The following is a 21,397-nucleotide window of genomic DNA, read 5'->3' as shown; positions in this document are numbered from 1 at the left end:
TGCCAGTGGTTTGTCAATTTTATTCATATTTTCCAAAAACCAACTTGGTCTTGTTGATTTTTTTTCTATTGTCTTTCTATTTTCTGTTTCATTGATTTCTGCTCAAATCTTTATTATTTCCTTTCTTCTGGTGACTGTAAGCTTTTCTTGCTGTTCTTTTTCTAATTGTTGGGGATATTGGTTTAAGGTTTTTATTTTGGCTCTTTCTTCTTTTTTGATGTGTACATTTATTACTATAAATTGGCCTGTGATCATTGCTTTTGCTATGTCCCAAAGATTTTGGTATGTTGTGTTTTCATTCTCATTTGAATCAAGGAATTTTTAATTTCATTTTTTATTTCTTCTTTTACCCAGTCATTCTTAAGGAGAGTGCTGTTCAGTTTCCATGTGTTTGCTCTTTTTCAGTTGATCTTGCTATTGTTGATTTCTAATTTGATAGCATTGTGTTCTGAGAGATGGTTTGCAGTATTTCAATGTTTTCAAATTTATTAAGGTTTACTTTATGGCCTAACATAGGTGTATCCTGGAGAATATTCCATGTGCACTGGAAAAGAATGTATATTGTGGTATTGTTGGGTAAAGTGCTCGGTAGCTGTCTATAAGGTGAAGGTGGTGGATCGTATTGTTTAGGTTTTCTCCATCTTTGTTGAGTTTTTTTTCAGTTGTTCTATCTTTCATTGAAAGTGGTGTATTAAAATCTCCTACTATGACTATGGAGTAATCTATTTGTCTTTTCAATTCTGTTAATGTCTGATTTATGTATTTTGGGGCTTTTTATTGGGTCCATAAATATTTAGTATGGTTATATCTTCTTGTTCAATCATTCTTTTAATCATTACATAACGTCCTTCCTTGTCTCTTATGGTGGTTTTTGTCTTAAAGTCAATTTTATCAGAAATTAGTATTGCCACTCCTTCTCTTTTTTGGTTGCCATTTGATTGATATATCTTTTTGAACCTTTGATTTTCAGTCTATTTTTGTCTTTGCTCTAAGGTGTGTCTTTTGTAGACAGCATATTGATGGGTTATGTTTTCTTATCCAGTCTGCAACTCTCTGTCTCTTGAGTGGTGCTTTTAATCCGTTGACATTCAGTGTGATTACTGACAAGTATGAATAGGTTGTTATCATTTTGTTATGTGTTTTTTCATGGTGTTCCTGGTTTCTTTGTTCCACATAATTTTCTGTGCTGAGCTCATTATGTTTATGAATAGCGTTATCATTTCCTTTGTTGCTGTTGTTTTAGTATTTGCTAAATATTTATGCTTGTCCTCTTTTTAATTGTGATGTAAGGTTTATCATTTTTCTTTGAGGTACCCTTTGATGTATAATATTCTCACTGAGTTTAGAACAGTCTGTCTTACAACTCTCTTGACTTCCTCACCATTTAGAAGTTCTGTAACTACACTATTTTTTCCATCTTTATGGTTTATAATTTCCCTTATTTACCAATTGATGTTTCTGGTTCCCTGTTTACAATCTTGTAAACTTATTTTATTTTGGATACTTCTATAGCTGTGTTGGTTTCTGGGTTATGTCATCTTGTGTATTAATGCTTGGTTGTTGTTTGCTGTTATTGGTTCTCTGTTCAAAGGACTTCCTTTAGTATCTCTTGTAAAGTTGGTCTACTTTTAACAAATTCCCTTAATTTCTGCTTATCTGGAAGCCTCCTAATTTCACCGGCATATTTGAGGGAATATTTTGCTGGGTATATAATTCTTGGTTGGAATTTTTCTCTTTCAGGGTTTTATAGATACCATCCCATTGCCTTCTCACCTGCATTGTTTCTGCTGAGAAATCAGAGCTTAGACTTATTGGTTGCCCTTTGTAGTTAATTTTTAATTTTTCCTGTGCAGCTTTCAGGATTCTTTCTTCGTCTTGGTTTTGGTGAGTTTGATGATGATATGTCTTGGTGGTTTTCTTTTGGGGTCTATTCTGTTTGAGGTTCATTGGACTTGCTGAATGGATATATTCTCATCTTTTATCCTATCAGAGAACTTCTCTTCCAACAAATCTTGGACAATTTTCTCAGTGGTTTTCTTTTTCTCTTCCTATTCTGGAATTCCAATTACACATAGGTTATTAATTTTGATGGTATCCACATGAACCTTAGGCTTTCTTCATTTTGTTTTGATCATTTTTGTGATTGATCCCTTTCCAAAGAAGAATTCAGGTATTTATCTTCAATGTCATTAATTCTGTCTTCTATTGATTCAATTCTACTCGTTTGCCCTTTCAGTGTGTTATCTATCTCTGAAAATTTGGTATTAATCTTCTGGATTTTGATCTGTAGATTTTGTATCATTCCTAATTTTTTAATTTATTTTGTCATTTTGTTCTTGTATTTTCTTCTGAAATTGTTCTAGAGTTTTGTCTGTGTTTTCCTTAATTTTGTCAGTGTTTTTCTTGATCTGTCTCTCAATCCATTGAAGGTAACAAAGTATAATTAGTTATACTCAATCCATTGAAGGTAACTAAGTATAATTCTTTTGAATTCCTAATCAGAGAATTCCAGTGCTGCTTCTTCCTCAGGGATGTGAACTGGGTCTGTATGCTGCTCGCTTGTTTCTACCACTTTATCTTGCTTCTTTGTGTGGACTGTGATGGTCTGTTTTCTCTGAGACATTGTGACTCTGTTGTATTTATATTTAATTGATGATTGTGTGTTGGAGTGATTTGTTCAAGATATTCATTTTCTTTTTTTGGTATGTATCTTAATAGGCAGGGTACTGTGCTCCTCTGTTCGCTAGTTGGCAGCAGTTATGCACTCACAACCTGTCTCATGGTGGGTGTGCCAGAAAACGAGAGTGGCTGCACAGATCTCTGTTAATTGTTTGTGAAGAGCAGGTAAGGGTGAGTCAGGCTCTTATTAGTGATCATGTATCATTGGCCAGTTGGTGCAGAAGGAAGTGGTGGCTGTCACTCAGTGAGTTAAGCTGCAGGAGGTGTGGGTATGGTTGGGTCATATGGTCATGGTTGCTGTTTATCACTCAATTAGACAAAAACCATAGTAGAAAAACCAGCAAAAAATTAAAAGGAATCAGACAAAAAACACAATGCATAAACACATAGGAACAATCACCAAGAAGAGAAAAAAGGAAAGAAAAAAAAAAGGGGGGGGGAGGTAGGCAATAAATGAGAGAAAATATTTAAAGAAATACTTTAAAATACCAAAAGAAATATGCATAGAAAAAGGGATAAAAAGAAAAAAAAAATCTCACAATGCCTGGGGAGAGGGGAAAAAGAGAAAAGACATAGAGTAGGAGAATAATGAAGAAAAAAATGGGAAAAGAAAAACAAGGAATGGGGAGAACCACAAGAAAAAAAAAGGAACAAGGAACAGAGAAGAGAGAAAAAGCTGAAAAGTAGAACCTGGGAAGGGAAGAAGAAATAAAAATAATAAAAGAAAAAGAAATTAAAAAAAAAAACAGACAACAATAAACTAAAAAAGGAAAAAAAAAATCTGAGCAGGACAGGGCAGGGCACCCAGGCTCAGTCAGAGCACACAGACCAAGTTGGAATTCCTGCTGGCCCAGAAGGTGGGTGGGAGCGAGGGATGACTGCACCTTTATTCACCAAGAGGGTGCAGGGTGTAAGAGTAACAAGGGGAATATTGCACCTTTCCAGTCCTTCGCGTCTGGAATGTCCTTGCGGTCTGTGGCAAGTGGAGCCTATTCTTAGGTCCCTGGAATCTGAGAGAATGCTGTCTCTTTAAATATCCAAAATGGTTGAACCGCTTGTAAACATTCAAAGTGGCTGGGCCCTCTGATCAGCCCAAAATCCACAGCTCAGCCCACCTCCCTCTTCACTGCTTCCCCTTTTATTCACCAGCCACCAGTGTAGTCCTCCATGCAGCACCTGGCTGGCAGGGCCAATTTTTAGGTTAATTCTAAGGTCCTAATACCACTTTGCAATATCCAAACTATCCGTGCCCTCAGGATCACAGACAGACCACAGCTCTCCTTTTTCGGTGTTTTCATGCAGGTTCTACTAGTTGGAGTTTAGTCCACTTCTGTATCCTTCCTCTCAAAGCTCAGGGCTCCAGGATTACCTTCTGTATCTGTGTTAATTGGTTCTCCTTTTCTTTGTTGAAGAGGAACTATTTAGTTTGTCTGTCTATTCCACCAACTTACCAGAACTCCTCCCTTTTCCTGCCTTTTTAATGACCTTTAGCTTTCTTCATGGATGATATTATTGATGTCATTCCACAGTTCCTCCGGTTTTCAGTCATTGGTGTTCAGTGCATCAAATCTATTCATTCGATGGCCTCTAAATACAGGAGTGATCTAACCAACGTCATATTTTGGCTCTTCTGAACTTATTTTAATTGTCTTCAGCTTCAACTTGAACTTGCATGTGAGCAGTTGATGGTCTCTTCCACAGTCAGCTCCTGGCTTTGTTTTGGCTGAAGATATTGAGCTTCTCTATTGCCTCTTTCCACAGATGTAGTCTATCTGATTCTTGTGTACCCTATCTGGCAAAGTCCATGTATATAGCTGCCATTTATGTTGTTGAAAAAAGGTATTTGCAATGAATAAGTCACTGGTCTTGCAAAATTCTATCATGCGATCTCCATCAATATTTCTATTACCAAGGCCGTTTCTTCCAACTACTGGTGATTCTTCATTGTTTCCAACTTTCACATTCTAATTACTAGTGAAAGTCAAGACATCTTGATTGCATGTTTGGTGAATTTCAAACTGCAGAAGTTGGTAAAAATCTTCAATTTCTTCATCCCAAATTAATACACATCTATTATCAATGATACAACAGAATGTGGAAATTATTAAATAATATCATTAATATCACATGCAAGTAAAATTTTGCTGAAAATAATTCAAAAATGGTTTCAGCAGTATATTGACAAGGAACTTCCAGAAGTGCAAACTGGATTCAGAAGAGGATGTGGGTCAAGGGATGTCATTGCTGATGTCAGATGAATCTTAGCTAACATAACAGAAATGTTTATTGACAGAAATGTTTTATTGACTATGCAAAGGCATTCAACTCTGTGGATCATAACAAATTATGGATAACAATGTGAAGCATGGGAATTCCAGAAAACTTAATTGTACTCATAAGGAACCTGTACATAGACCAAGAGACTGTCATTCGAACAGAACAAGGGAATACTGCATGGTTTTAAATCGGGAAGGGCATGCATCAGGGTTGTATCTTTTCACCACACTTATTCAATATGTCTGCTGAGCAAATAATCTGAGAAGCTGGACTATATGAAGAGGAACATGGCATGAGGATTGGAGCAAGACTCATCAACAACCTGTGATATGCAGATGACACATTTTTGCTTACTGAAATTGAAGAGGACTTGGAGTACTTACTGATGAAGATCAAAGACTACAGTCTTCAGTATGGATTATATCTCAACATAAAGAAAAATCCTCACAACTGGACCAGTAAGCAACATCATGATAAATGGAGAAGACTAAAGTTGTCAAAGATTTCATTTTACTTGGATTCACAATCAACAATCATAGAAGCAGCAGTCAAGTCATATTGCATTGGGCAATCTACTGTAAAAGACCTCTCTAAAGTGTTAAGAAGCAAAGATGCCCCTTTGAAGACTAAGGTGTGCCTACCCCAGGGTATAGTATTTTCAGTTGCCTCATATGCATGAGAAAGCTGGACAATGAATAAGGAATACCGAAAAAGGGTTGATGCCTTTGAATTGAAGTGTTGGTGAAGAATACTGAAAATACCGTGGACTGCCAGAAGAACAAGCCAATCTGTCTTGGAAGAACCGCAGCCAGAATGCTCCTTAAAAGAGAAAATAGCCAGACTTCATCTCACCTACTTTGGTCATGTGGTCAGAAGAGATCAGTCCCTAGAGAAGGATATCATGCTTGTTAAGGTGGAAGGTCAGAGTGAAAGGAAAAGTTCCTCAATGAGATGGATTGACACAGTGGTTGCAATGATGGGCTCAAGCACAGCTAGTATTGTGAGGATGGCTCAGGACCAGGCAGTGTTTCATTCTGTTGTACACAGGGTTGCTATGAGTTGGAATCAACTCAATGGCACCTAACAATAGCAACAACAATTATCTGGTTAGTGATTATCCCTCCCTTCTCCCTGGTGACCATCAAAGAATGTTTCTTTATGTGTGTAAACCTTTCCTTGACTTTTTATAATAGTGGTCTCATACAGTATTTGCCCTTTTGTGATTGATTTATTTCACTCAGCATGTCTTCCAGTTTCATTTATGTTATAAGGTGTTTTGCAGATTCACTGTTATTCTTTAACGTCTAATAGTATTCCATTGTGTATATGTACCATAGTTTGTTTATCTATTCATCTTTTGATGGATACTTAGGTTGTTTCTGTCTCTCTGCTATTGTGAATAAATGCTGCAATGAACACAGGTGCGTATATATCTATTCATATCCTGGCTGTTATTTCTCCAGGATATGTAGAGTGGGATTGCTGGATCAAATGGTATTTTGATTCCCAACATTTCCACACTGGTTGTAACATTTTACAATTCCAACAGCAGTGTATGAGAGTTCCAATCTCTCCATACCCATTAACATTTGTTGTTTTCTGTCTTATTGAACTTATCATTTCTGGGTGATTTGATAACTCATTGTTATTTTGATTTGCATCTATCTACTGGCTAACGATACCCAGTAGCTCTTCATGTGTTTGTTGGCTTCCTGAATGTTTTCTTTGGTGAAGTCTCTGTTCATGTCTTTTCTCCATTTTTTAATTGAATTTTTTGTCTTTTTGTTGTTGAGGTATTGAAATTTTCTATAAATTTTAGAGATTAGTCCCTTGTCAGATATGTTGTTGCCAAATATTGTTCCAAGTCTGTAGGCTCTCTTTTTACTCTTTTGGAAAAGTATTTTGATGAGCATAAATATTTAATTTTTAGGAAGTCCCAGGCATCTAGCTTTTCTTCTGCTGTTTTGTATTTTTATTATGTTTGATAGTCTATTTATAGGAGGTCTGGTAGTGCAGTGCCTAAGGCACTTGACTTCTAACCAGAAGGTTGGTGGTTCAAACCCACCAGCCACTCCTCGGAAGGAAGGTTGGGCAAACTACTTCCGTAGTAGACATTCTTATAGCATACCTCCACCAGCATTTGTTATTTTCTGTCTTGTTGAACTTTGCTATTACTGCTGGGATGAGATGGTATCTCATTATTGTTTTGATTTGCATTCCTCTAATGGCTAACGATTGTGAATACAAATACATATGTAGAAATATTGTCTGCCAAACTTTTATATGGCCATAGATATAGTCCCTTTTGTCTGCCAAACTTATATATGGTCATGGGTATATTCCCTGTTGCCTAGACATGCTTGATCATTAGCTTGTCTACCTATGTATCACTGGTGGTTCAAACCCACCAGCCACTCCTTAGAAGACCAGGCAATCTGCTTTCATAGAGATATCACCTCAGAAACCCAAGGAAGGGTCAGTATGAGTTGGATTTGCCTCGACAGCAGTGAGTGACCTATGTATCCCCTGTAGATTAATGTTTGTTATTACTGATAATGCAGGACTGTGTATCTTTGTTGTCTGTCCCTCTTGTGCAGCTATCTGTATCTTCCTTTTTCTTAATGTTATCATGTTGGTCACTTGCTTTTGATATATTGCCCTTCCCTTCACCCAAATCAATACTTGTCTCTTACCTATCTAGCAGTTTTCCTTCCCCTCCCCTCCCATCCCTGGTAACCAACAAACAAAGTTTCTTTCCATATGTAAACCTTTCATTGACTTTTTACATAGTGGACTAATACAATATTTATTCATTTGTGATTGACTTATTTCACTCAGCATAATGTCGTCCAAGTTCATTCACATTATGTGGTGTTTCATGGATTCGACATTATTCTTTAGTGTTCCAGAGTATTCTTTTGTATGTATGTATCATAGTTTGGGTATCAATCCTTCTGTTGATGGGCACTCAGGTTGTTTCCATCTCTTTGCTATTGTGAATAGTGTTGCGATGAACATGGGTATGCATGTATCTATTTGTGTCCTGGCTCTCACTTCTTTAGGATATATACCTAGTAATGGGATTGCTGGATCAAATGGTGTTTCTCTTTCCAATTTTTTAAGGAATTGCCATACTGCTTTCCACTGTGGTTGTATCATATTATGGTCTCATCAGCAGTGTATGAGAGTCCAAATCTCTCCTCATCTTCACCAGCATTTGTTATTTTCTGTCTTGTTGAACTTTGCTATTACTGCTGGGATGAGATGGTATCTTGTTATTGTTTTGATTTGCATTCCTCTAATGGCTATTGACTGCTAACCAGAAGGCTGGCGGTTCAAACCCACCATCCACTCCTCGGAAGGAGGGTTGGGCAATCCTACTTCCGTAGTGATACTGCCTCGGAAACCCAAGGAGGGGTCGCTATGAGTCGGGGCCGACTCGACGGCTTATAACAACAACAAATGGCTATTGATGCAAATATTTCTTCATGTGTTTGTTGGCTGCCTGAATATTTTCTTTGGTGAAGTACCTGTTCACGTCTTCTGCTCATTTTAAAAACTGAATTGTTTGTTTTTTTGATGTTGAAGTGTTGGAATTTTCTATAAATTTTAGAGGTAAGTGCCTTGTCAGATATGTCATTGCAGAATATTTTTTTCCAATCTGTAGGTTCTCTTTTTATGCTTTTGCAGAAATCTTTTGATACCATAAGAATTCAATTTTTAGAAGATTCCAGTCATTTATTTTATCTTCTGCTGTTTGTGCATTTTTACTTATGTCCTGTAGTTTATTAATGCCATATGTTAGGTCCCCTAAGTTTGCCCCTGTTTTTTCTCTGATGAATTTTATAGTTTTAGGTTTTACACTTAAGTCTTTAATCCATCTGGAGTTTGTTTTTGTGTATGGTGTGAAGTATAGATCTTGTTTAATTTTTCTGCAAATCGATATCCAGTTTTGCCAGCACCATTTGTTAAACAGACTATCTCATCCCCATTGAATGGATTTCAACCCTTTGTCAAAAATTAGCTGACCATAGGTGGATGGATCTATTTCTGGGTCCTCAATTCTGTTCTACTACTGTATATGTCTGTTGTTATACCAATACCAGGCTGTTTTGACTACTGTGGCTGTAAAATAGGTTTTGAGATCTGGGAGTTTGAGACCTCCTACTTTGTTCTTCTTCAGTAGTGCTTTGCTTATCTGAGGGCTCTTTCCTTTCCACATAAAATTAGTAATTGTTTTTTCCATGTCCTTAAAGAATAGTGATGGAATCTGGATTGGGATTGCATTGAATATGTAGATCACTTTGGGTAGTACTGACATTTTTACAATGTTCAGTCTTCCTATCCATTAGCATATTATGTTCTTCCAGTTATATAGACCTCTTACAGTTTCTTTAAGTAGTGTTTTGTAGTTTTCTTTGTATACATCTTTTGTATCTCTGGTTAGGTTTATTCCTAATTATTTTACCTTTTTTCAAAATACTTTCTTAATCCCATTGCTTTTATTGTCCTTTTTACTTGTTTGAGAATATTTTTTTATTAGCATAAGAATATTCCCAAAATAACACTTTTTCTTTAAATGTCCTAATGAACGATGGTTGCAGGGGACATCAAGCTCAATTGTCACAACATTGTATACAAAAATATTCTTCCACATCTTACTTTGATGAATAAAGACTGAAGTCTTAAAAGCTTTCAAGTGGCCATCTAAGAGGTAACTATTGGTCTCTTAATCTGGAGCAAAGAAGAATGAAGAAAATCAAAGACACAATAAAACTGTTAGTCCAAAAGACTAATGGATGATGAAAATTTCAGCCCAAATGACCCTGAGATCAGAATAACTAGATGGTGCCTGGCTATCATTCTCAACCACTTGAAAGGGGATCAAAATAGGAGATCCTGGACACAGTGGGAGAAAAATGTGGAACAAAACTCAAAATCATGAAAAAGCCATATTGGACTAATAGAGACTGGTGGAACCCCCAAGACTACAGCCTCGAGTCACCCTTTGGGCTTGGAATTAAAGTTATTTCTGGCTTGACTGTCAGCCAAACAATAGACAGACCTACAAGCTGAACACCTACACCAGGGAGATGCACTCCTTAGAACAATCAACCATGGAAGATGAGAAAGGAAGCATTTGAGAATGGAGAAAGGAGGAAAACAGGAATGCATAGGACACAGGGAAAGGGTAACCACAAGGAGGAAGTAGGAGGTGAGCTGTTCCATTGTGGGAATGTAACAATGTCACAAAACAAAATGTCTATGAACTGTTGAATGTAAAATGAACCTGCTTTGTAAAATTTCACCCAAATTACAACAGTTTAAAAAAAAAAGAAAGAAAGTAATTTTAAAAAATGGTATAAATAAATAAATGCCCTAATGACGGGACATGGATAAGGATAAGGAGTAAAGAGTAGCTTTGTACTTTGCTCTACTACTATTCTAGATCATTTATGTGTTCAGTGACCTTTGTCTATTTTTATTTGGTACAACAGTTTCATGGTACGTTGTCAGCATTTAATGTAGTTAAATTTAATCTTCAAGGAGAAGAACTCATATAACCCAGCAATACCACTCCCAGGTATATATCCCAAAAAATTAAAAATGGGAGCTCAAACAGATTTTTGTACACCAAGGTTCATTGCAGTATTATTCATAATAGCCAAAAGGCAGAAACAACTCAAGTGTCTATCAACGTATGAACGGATTAAAAAGTGTGATATATGCATACATTGGAATCTTATTTGCCCTTAAGGAGAAATGAAGTTCTGATACAAGCTAGAACATGGATGAATCTTGAAAATATGTCTAGTGAAATGAGACACCCAAGGACAAATTTGTACAATTCCACTTACATGAAATATCTAGAATAGGCAGATGCATAGAGACAAAAGCTTATTAGTGGTTATCAGAGGCTGGGAGCAGGAGGTAATGAGAAGTTATCACTTAAGAGGCACTGAGTTTTCTTTTAGGATGATGAAAAACATTTAGAAAAGATAGTTGTGATGGTTGTACAACATGGTGAATGTCATTTGTGTCTCCAAATTGTACACTTAAAAAATGGTTATAAACAAATAGCCTGATTGAAAAATAGGCAAAAGACTTGAATAGACATTTCTCAAAGAAGAAATACACTTTGAAAAAATTTGCCATTAGTATTAGGAAAATGCAAATCAAGACCACAATGAAATATCACTTCTCCCCCACTAAGATGGCTATGATAGGGGAAAAAAAACAGCCCATAAAACAGAAATCAACTGATGTTGGTGAGGATGTGAAGGAATTGGAACCCCCCTCCATTTTTGATGAAACTACAAATGATACAAAACCAAAACTAAACTCACTGCCCAATGGCCCTGACTCATAGCGGCCCCTCCTTGGGTTTCCGAGGCAGTATCACTTTGGAAGTAGATTGCCCAACCTTCCTTCCAAGGAGTGGCTGGTGGATTTGAACCACCAGCTTTCTGGTTAGCAGTCAAATGCCTTAGGCACTATATACCACCAGAGCTCCCCAAGATAATAAAGCTGCTGTGAAAAAATAGTTTGGAGGTTTCTCAAAAAGTTAAACATAGAATTGTCATTTGATCCAGCAATTCCTCTACTAGGTATATACCTAAAAGAATTAGAAGTAGGAATACAAGCAGATATGAGTACACCAGTGTTCACTGTAACACTATTCACAATAGCCAAAAGGTAGAAATGACCCAAATGTCCATCAATAAGTAAACGAGATGTAGTATATGTATACAATGGAATATTAATCCATCATGGAGAGCAATGAAGCCCTGTTACATGCTACAGTATAGATGAATCCTGAAAACACTAAGCGAAACAAGTCAGTCACAAAAGGTCATATATTGTATGATTCCACTTACATGACACATCTAGAATAGGCAAATGTATAGAGTTCAAAGCTTTTTAGTGGTTCCCAGTGGTAGTAGGGAGGGGAAAGAGGGCATTGAGCTTTTATTAAGGATGATGGACAGATTTGGAAATGGATAGTGGTGATGGTTGACAACACAATGAACATAATTAATGCCACTGAATGTACATGTAAGAAAAGTTGAAATGGCAAATGTTTTATTACATATATATTTACTACAATTTTTTAAAATGGCCTAAATGGCAAATATTTTGTTGTCATATTTTACCACAATAAAATTTTTAAAATAATAAAAAGAGAAAGACTAATAATCATTTCTATCATTTTTTTAAATTAAGAAATACATATTTCGATGTATCAATAGTATACAGGCAGTCCCCTGGTTAAAGATACATTCCTAATTGTGTCTTTAAATCATTTTTGTAGGTAAGTTGGAGCAGGTGCACACTACTCTTATTTAGCCTTACTTTTGCACAAGAAAGGAGCCCTGGCAGCACAATGCCTAAGGCATCTGACTGTTAACCAGGAGGCTGGTGGTTCAAACCCACCAGCCACCCCACAGAAGGAAGACTGTAAAGATTTACCACCATGGAAACCCAACGGGGATCACTATACATCAGAATCAACTTGATGGCAGTGGGTTTGGTTTTTTTTTTTTTTTTTTTTGGTTTTAGCACAAGAAAAGGCTCAAAGCCATTTCTGTGATTTAAAAGCTGTGCATTCAACAAATGAAGGTGATTATGATGAAGAATTTGTTGTAAGTAGGGGTCGGTTCAATTGCTTCAAAGTGAAGGCAAATTTATATAACATTAAAGGACAAATCTCAGTTGTCTGTAAGTCAGACTACCGTAACTCAGGGACTTAATGTATTGACTTAATTATGTGATATATAACTATTTACAGATTACAGACCATAAAATCACTGCATTACATTGGAGCTACCATGTACTACCAATGTTAACACTTGAATATACACCTGAGACAATAGGTTTGAAAGTCCCAAGAAATCAGGACCCATGAGTGTGAGGGTTTAGGTGAGTCCTTCTACCAGGAGATGACTAGGAGCGTTATTCTTCCTCTTTAGTTGGGGATCTCAGATTCCCCAAGGCTGACCCTTCTGTTGAGGGGAGTTATTTGAACCCTGGAGACTATGCAGTCGACTGTCACTTGTCTACTTGATTTATGAATGGTTTATGATATGAAGGTTGCATAAACAGGAAGCAGTGATAAATAAGTGGCCTTTTGTGGCTCTTTTGAGAAAAGCTAAAATTGGTTAAACTTAGCTAACTTCTTACCTGCAGGAACGACTTGAATTAAAAGAAGCACACCTCCTCCCATGAATAGTACCCCAGCTATGATATAACGCCTGGGCAGGGTTCGCAGCAGCAGCCATGCTGTAATGTAAGCTGGGATCTCAATCAAGGCAGAGAGGAAACAGTTCAAGAAGGCATCACCATGTAAATTAGGAGCATTGAGAGACAGAGCAAAGTAACCCACTGAAGTTAGCATCCTGAAAGACAGGGGGAATAAAAAAGATAAAATTATAAAATAAATGCTTGAATCACTCTAAAATTTCATCACGGTCAAGAAATTATCTAGATCCTGCTATCCTATATGTAGCTACTAGCCACATGTGACTATATAAATTGAAATAAATTAAAATTAAACCACATTAAAAATTCATTTCCCCAGTTGTGCTAGTCACACCTTGAAAACTCTATGGGGGAGTTCTACTCTGTCTGACAGGGTCATTAAGTGGCAATGAGTTGTTTAATTTTTGGGGGGATTTATACTATGTTGGATAGCACAAGAGCTAACCCTAAACAAAACATCAAACTGTACTGATAAGGATAGCAATGCTTTTTGCATTTGATGGTAAGTGCAGATTAGACAAAGGCAGTAACTCGTTTATTATTAGGAGCTCTGGTAGCATAGTGCCTAAGGCATTTGACTATTAACCAGAAAGCTGGCAGTTCAAACCCACCAGCCACTCTTCAGAAGGAAGGTTGGGCAATCTATTTCCATAGTGACACCTCCTTGGAAACCCCAAGAAGGGGTTGTTATGAGTCGGATCTGACTTGGTCACAGTGAGTGAGTTTATTATTGGCTCAGTAGCACCATTGCTGAAGATAAATTTGCAGGAGAGAGATATGCTGACATGTAAGAACTAAGGAGGTCCACAGTGAGGGAGGCCATGTGCCTGGGATATACCTGATTACTTCAGAGACAGTTGCCCTCTGACATTGATTTCTTCTGATTGCAAAACAAAATGGCCCTTCAAATAGCCTAGCTGTAGCTCGAATTTACTAGTTCCGATTATCTTTATTTATTTTGCTGTGTGTGTGCTGCTGTCATGGGTAGGCCAGCTCTTTCCTTTTTTTTTTTTTTTTTCCTTTGCCTCATTTCTTGGCAGCTACATTATTAAATCTGGTCTAAAGTCAATTAATTATTTCTATGCCTTTAAAGAACTTGTTAATTTGAAAACAGCAAGTGTAAAAAGCTGTGGTGATTCAATCCAGGCAGTGGGATACAGGAGATTCTACTCTCATTGTTCAGTTGCCAGTGCAACTTCAGGAAGTGGAATGTGAATTAGCATCTGTGCTGCAGCCACCAGGGACACCATTAGTCTTCTAATTCTGTAACCCTAGGAAGGGAGGAAACACTTTCCCTGTGGGCCACAGTCTGCAGACTTAAATATAGTTCCTTATATGTATAGGAACTCTGGTAGCACAGTGACTAAGGCACTTGACTGCTAACCAGAAGGCTGGTTTTCAAAACCCATCAGCCACTCCTCAGAAGGAAGGTTGGGAAATCTACTTCCGTAGTGATACTGCCTCGGAAACCCAAGGAGGGGTCGCTATGAGTCAGGTCCAACTCCAAAGCACATAACAACGATAACAATATATATTTATATATTTTTTAAAGTATCCAGTTCCATGAATTGAACAGAGGCATTTCCAAACAACTTGTTAACTGCCGTTGAGTTGGGTTGGCTAGTTTCTGAATCAAGAAGACTCTCTTCCACAGAACAAAACTGTTGTCCAGTCCTGTGCCATCTTCACCATCACTGGTGCTTGAGCTCATTGTTGCGGCCACTGTGTATTTTGAAGGCCTTCCACGCTCGCGGGCTCATCTTCAGCACTATACTGGACAATATTTTGTTGTGATCCATAAGGTTTTCACTGGCTAATTTTCAGAAGTAGATTGCCAGGCTTTTCTTCCTAATCTCTCTTAATCTGGATACTCTGCTGAAATCTGTCCACCATGAGTGGCTGTGCTGGTATTTAAAAAAGCTGGTAGCATAGCTTCTGGCATCATAGCAACACACAGACCATCACAGTAGGACAAACTGACAGATGGGAGGAGGCAAATAACTTGGAATTCTGTAATTTTTTGCTTCAGGGTAACTCAAACCTTGCCCAGATATTTTCTCTGAATTAAAGTTGCATACTCATGTGCTGTATGTAGACACTTCCAGATCACTTATTACTTACCACAGCAATAAAAACATAATTGTTATTATGGCAACATCCCAGGTCCTGAACAGGTCCAGAATGAAAACTTTCTCATGCTTCACAGATTTTAGCTCCTGTAGCTAAGAAAATGGAAATAACCATGAGATTAAGAGGGAGTAAATAGGAAGATTTATGCATGTAACTCTTGCTTTGCCTTGAATAAGCTTAAACCAAACCAAACTCCCTGCCATTGAGTCGGATCCCACTTCGCCTTGGGTTTCCAAGGCAGTATCACTACAGAAGTAGCTTGCCCAACCTTCCTTCTGTGGAGTGGTTGGTAGGTTTGAACCACCAGCCTTCTGGTTAGCAGTCAAATGACTTAGGTACTATGCCACCTCACTGCCATGGAGTCATTTCCAACTCATAGCACCCCACCTTGTGTTTCTGAAGCAGTATCTCTATAGAAGTGGATTGCTCAATCTTCCTTCCGAGGAGTGGCTGGTGGGTTTAAACTGCCAGCCTTCTGGTTAGCAGTCAGATGCCTTAGGCACTATGCCACCAGAGCTGAATCCTGAAATTTTGGGGGAATAAGGGCATCTACCAGTAAGATTCTGGTTAGCAGCTAAGTGCATAACCATCACATCATGGGAGCAAAGACCTGGCGATCCGCTCCGTCAAAGATTACAGCCTAGGAAACCCTGTGGGGTACTTCTACTCTATTACACGAGTATATATTGCTGAGTCAGAATTACTCAATGGCACATAACAATAACAAAAAGGACATCTACATATGTGTTGCTATGACTTGCAATCCACTCGATGACTGGGTTTTTTTTTTTAATCTAATAATATCACATGTTTTCAGCCCATTCTAGACAGAAATCTTTTAAATACATATCATTAGTTGCACTGTCTCCTTACACAAAGCTCAATTGTTAACATAGTGTTTTCTTGACTCATAACCATCAGTGTGGATGGCTTTTAATCACACTGAGCTATTTAGGGCCTATTAGTGTTGTAAGACCTTATAGCCTCAAATTGCCTTAAGGTTCTGTCTGCTTTTTACACATTTCTTCTTGGTGTTGTCTTCATTGTCTGTTAGCATCAGAACAGACTTGGATTAACCTGGAAACCTTGGCAAGTTGTTATTTATTCTCTCTGAGCTTCAGTTTATTTCTTCTGTAAAATGGGTATATAATTGGAAGTTGAGAAGATTAAATGAGATCATTATATATAAAGATTAGCATAGTACTTGACCTGTGGTAAATACCCAATAAATTTTAGCTCTTATTATTGTTATCTTACCATTGAGGAAAAGATGTTAGCCTTCAGTGGTTAGTAACTTAACTGCTTAACTGCTGTCAACGGGCTTCTCTACTTTTAATTTTCTGAGGTTAATTCCGTGAGTTTGGAATCTAGATAACCAAGCTTACTAGAATTGGAGCTGAAATAAAAATTATAAGGCTCTGAGCTGGGGAAACCCTGGGGAGAGAAAGTACAAGGACTGTAACCCTTTATAGTTGTGCAAGAAGAGATTGGAAGGAGTTTTTATTAGGAAGTGAGAGTGTGAGATATACCTTTCTAGCAGATGCTGCCCAAATTTTAGCATTCTTCTCTCCAGGAATAATTCGATACCTCCTCATATATCTCACGGCCATACTCCCTTTTCTCTCCTGCACTATTTGGAGTGCTGTTGTTGTTGTGTGTTATTGAGTCGATTCCACCTTGTAGTGACTCTATGGGACAGAGTAGAACTGTCACATAGGGTTTCCTAGGCTGTAATTTTATGGGAGCAGAATCACAGGTCTTTTCCCTGCTGTGGAGTGGCTGGTGGGTTGGAACTGCCAACCTTTCAGTTAGCAGCTGAGTGCTTAATCATTGCACCACCATACCTCTGACAGTCAAAAAACAAACAAACAAACCCATTGCCATGGAGTCAATTCTGACTCATAGCAACCCATTGGGTTTCCAAGGCTGTATGTAAATTTTTATAGAAGTAGATTGCCTCATCTTTCTCCTAAGGAGCAGCTGATGATGGGTTTGAACCGCTGACCTTCTGGTTAGCAGCCAAATGCCTTATCCACTACGCCAGAGCCCCTCCGACAGTATAACCCTGTTATTACAACAAAGCAAAACCACTGCATGAACAATGAGAACTAGATGTCCCCCTGGAGGGCTCTGAGGGCTGTGTCCATACACAGACAGGATCTACAGATCAGGCCTATGCTATCATTTGGTGCTTCCCCGGGGTCCTTGTTAAAATTCAGATTGTCAGGCCCCACTCTGGGCCTCTTAATCTGAATCTTCCATGGGGCTCAGGAGCCTGGGAATCTGTATTTTTAAAGTTCCCTGAGGGATTGTAATAAGCAGCCAGGTTTGGACTATTCTTGTATAAACTGGTTGTTGCTGGCTTGTGTGGAGCTACCAAAATGCCTTTGGATCAGGCACCTTGCAGACTGATAGGTTTCCAAGAGGATACTACTCTGTATTTTCTCCTGTCCAAGTTCATGCCACTATCCCTAACAGGGCCATTGGTGAAAAAGCACAGCGGTTTACTGAAGGACAAATACTGTATAATCCCACTTACATGACATAGGCAAAGATATAGAAGCCAAAGATTCCTGGTGGTTACCAAGGGTGGAAGGGAAGAAGAAAGTGGGAGTCGTTGCTCAGGGGCCACTGAGTTTCTGTTACTGGTGGTAGAATAACTTGGAAAAGCATAGTGATGATGGTTATACAACGTGATGAACATAATTAATACCACTGAATTGTACATGTAAAAATTGTAGAATTGGCAAATGCTTTGTTACATACATTTTTACCACATTTTTTTTTTTTTTTAAAGAAGCTAAATAAATAAACAAATTGCAGTTGTTAAGAACATACATGGAGCCAGACGGACTAGGTTCCAAATTCCAGCTTCATAGCTATGCAATCCTGGGCAAGCTACTTAACTTTGCAGTGCCTCACTTTTCTCTCCTAAAAAACAGCTAATAGTAGTGTGTAAGCACTAACTGAGCTGAAGACTGTGCCTGGCATCTGGAAGGCTCCTCACTGTCATTCTGAGCAGGCTGTGTTTACTGGCAAAGGTTGCCCAGAGCCTCCTAAAGAGGACTCAGCCTGGGAGGTGAGCCCAGGATATGGCCACAGCACGAAGAGAGAAGGTATTTTCAGAAGCACGTGTTTTGACACTGGACTTTACTCTTATTCATCAACTATATATCTCTTATGTTTTATGATTGCTTTTATCCACACAGGTCTAGATTTTACAACTAGACTGTAAGTTTCTCAAGATATGCATAAGGCCACATCTCCAGTAAATGCTCATAAACACCTAGCACAGCACTGAGAGGCATATGTGTCAAACACTCCCAAAATTCTTTCTGCAGCCTCTTACATTGATTAAGGCTGGGAATGGAATTTTTGATTTGAAGAGCAAAGACTAAAGAGATGTTTTGGCCAGGCAGTCCTCTGAGAGCTTGGGTGCTTGGTCACTGTAATTAAACCTACCGCCACAGCCATGGTACTGTTTCTGGAAAAGGTGTGGAAGGCTAGGGATGGAGGAAGCCCTCAGGGGCAGAGCACTGGCATGCCCACTGTCCCCCACAGAGTTCTGCTTTCCATGCCAGCTGGGCTTGCAGACTTGAGGGCAGGGGATGCACATGGCCGCTGAAGCCATACTTGTCTTCTTGGAATGTCCTGAACAGTCTACTTTTTCTCCTACTCTATCCTCTTTATTCACCTATGTGAACACCCTCCCTGATTTGAACTTGCCTAGGAAGGACCTGGCCACCTTGCTCTTTCTCTGTACCACTGAGCAGTGTCCACTCCTTGAGTACACAGCATTTACTCCTTTCTGTTATCATTTATCTTCTCATCTACTCCTCTTGCCCCTCTTAGTTAGTCTATGCTCCTGAAGGGCAAGAATTGTATCTTATTTTTATTTTTCTTGTTTCTCCTAGTAGCCAGCATAGGGCCTGGCATACTGCATGTCTTCTTGACTGCCAGGAAGTTAGGAGCTCTAGTGGAGTGATGCCTAAGCCATTTGACTGCTAACCAGAAGGTTGGCAGTTCAAACCCACCAGCCACTCCATGGAAGGAGGACTGGGCAATCTACTTCCATAAAGGTTTACTGCCTTGAAAACCCAATGGGGGGTCACTGTGAGTCAGAATCAACTTGATAACAGTGAATTTTTTTTTTTTTTTTAAATCATCTGTATGCAGGGATGTCAATGGTATGGAGTAGTAGTAATACAAAATTGGACGTACATGTGCAAAATGAAGGGAACAAATATTTAATGAACACTTACTATATGCTAAGCACTTTACATATATTATTGCATTTAATTTGTGCCCAGCTCTTGAAAGTGAATTTTATCTCAGAATTTACTCATCACCATATTAAATTAATTTTAATACAAATAAAGAATGCACAGCTGCTTTTAAGAGGAAACATCTACAAATGCTTACCTCCACATCAAATATCACTGCTGGGACAGTTATGTTGTTCATTTTTGCAGCTTTTCTGATGATATCTTCAGCTTCTTTAATTTTTTTCTGGGATATCAGCCACCGGGGAGATTCAGGAATAAACCTGGAATTAATTTTCAGTAGTCTGTAATTTTTCACAATGGCAAGTTTTGATACAGTTAATTGTTAAGTTGCCCTCTAACTAATTTTAATTTGGAAAAATTCTAGTTTGTGGGATTTTTTTTTTTTTTCAAAGAAAATTGGGAAGGAATCTTCACAAATTAATAAAAGCACCTCCAAGTTTCAAATTCTTGATCAAATCTCTAGACTGATCATCAGTTGTATTTGAGGCCAGGACTAGACAAGAAGGGGTTACATTAACCATGGGCAATTTAAACCAGGGCAGCTGAAAAAGGCCATCTGAAACTTAATAGCCATTGTGGCTCATAAGAGAAACTCAGTCTACTAAATTGGAAGTCCTCTTAGAGAAGAAACTGGATTGTCAGAATGTCCAGCCTAGGAGAATTCCTGATGGTCCAGCTGGTGATGTTTGCCAGATTGTTGGGAAAAGGCTGGTCAGGGCATCTGTGCTTCTCAAGCTTTTGCTGTAGGCAGAAGAGAAGGTGACGCCATGATGCTTTCCTGTGGGCAGTCCCCTCATTTGTTGATGGATTCCCAGGTCAGTAAGTGTCCAAACCCTTTTTTGAGAGAGGAGCCAACGTAATCTTTCTGTTTTAACGTCTAGAAACTTACTTTTAAAATTATAACAGTCAATCCACTGATGCTGAGACACAGTTGCAAATAATTGACTTCTGTTCTTTTTATTTCTCAGAATCCCAGCCATTCTCCTGCCAGTTGTTGTCTTCCTTACCTATTTGTCAGTTCTTAGTTATCATAGAAAGTAAAGTACATGTAGCAGAACCAGGGGCCTCCTGTAATCAACAGGCCTTCCCAAAGCCTCACTTGGAATGAGCCCAGAACAAAACACAATATGTTAAATGGCCAACCCTGCATCCCCAACCCCAGTTTACTAGCACATGGGTTGAAAAATGAGCCCCAGTTTACATTTGTTTAGAATATGCTCTTAGTTGGTCCCTGCAGGAAATGTGATGTTAGGTAACTAACCTTAGGAATTGGAGCTGCACTCTCCAATAGAACTTTCTGCAGTGTTCTACATCTGTGCTGTCCAAGTCAGTAGCCACTTAACCACATGTGCTACTGAGCACTTGACATGTGGCTAGTGTGACAGAGGAAATGGATTTTAAAATTTATTTAATGTTTTAATTTAATTTAAATAGAAACATTTGGCCAATGGCTAATGTACTAGTGCAGAATTAGAGGTCTTACTACGAAGCCACTGGATCCTTCACGGACACTTCTACTCCTGAGTAGTATCTTTGCCCAACCAGGTTATGCTTAGAACTATCCTCCCTTTTTTTCCTACAGGTTCTGTGGTTCATCACTGGCCTCAGATACCCTATAAAACATGTTTGTTAAGTCAACTAGAAAATGCAAAGCTTCCCTCATGTTGCATCTATGGCTTCCTTCCTCACCTCACCTCCACCTGCTACATATATACTGCATCCACACCTATGGTCACTCACTGCCAAGCCTTTGGAAAGGATCTTAG

General features: G+C 38.5%; 1 protein-coding gene across 1 annotated transcript in view; it reads right to left on the bottom strand.

Annotated features, from left to right (window-relative positions):
* The window catches only part of SLC22A4 (solute carrier family 22 member 4), a 137,357-nt gene that overhangs the window by 22,514 nt on the left and 93,446 nt on the right, over window positions 1-21,397 (bottom strand). Inside the window, exons 5-7 of the mRNA XM_007943736.2 lie at window positions 19,768-19,891; window positions 15,337-15,437; window positions 13,138-13,352 (exon numbers count right to left, since the gene is read on the bottom strand). Coding sequence (XP_007941927.2) covers window positions 13,138-13,352; window positions 15,337-15,437; window positions 19,768-19,891 — 440 coding nt within the window. The remainder of the gene's footprint in view (window positions 1-13,137; window positions 13,353-15,336; window positions 15,438-19,767; window positions 19,892-21,397) is intronic.

This window comes from Orycteropus afer, unplaced genomic scaffold, assembly GCF_000298275.1.
Source record: "Orycteropus afer afer isolate SDZICR_OR568_19922 unplaced genomic scaffold, OryAfe1.0 scaffold00112, whole genome shotgun sequence".
In the NCBI taxonomy this organism is placed as follows: Eukaryota; Metazoa; Chordata; class Mammalia; order Tubulidentata; family Orycteropodidae; genus Orycteropus; species Orycteropus afer.
Note: the sequence above shows the minus strand (reverse complement) of the source record. Positions and strands in the feature narration are given on the sequence as shown.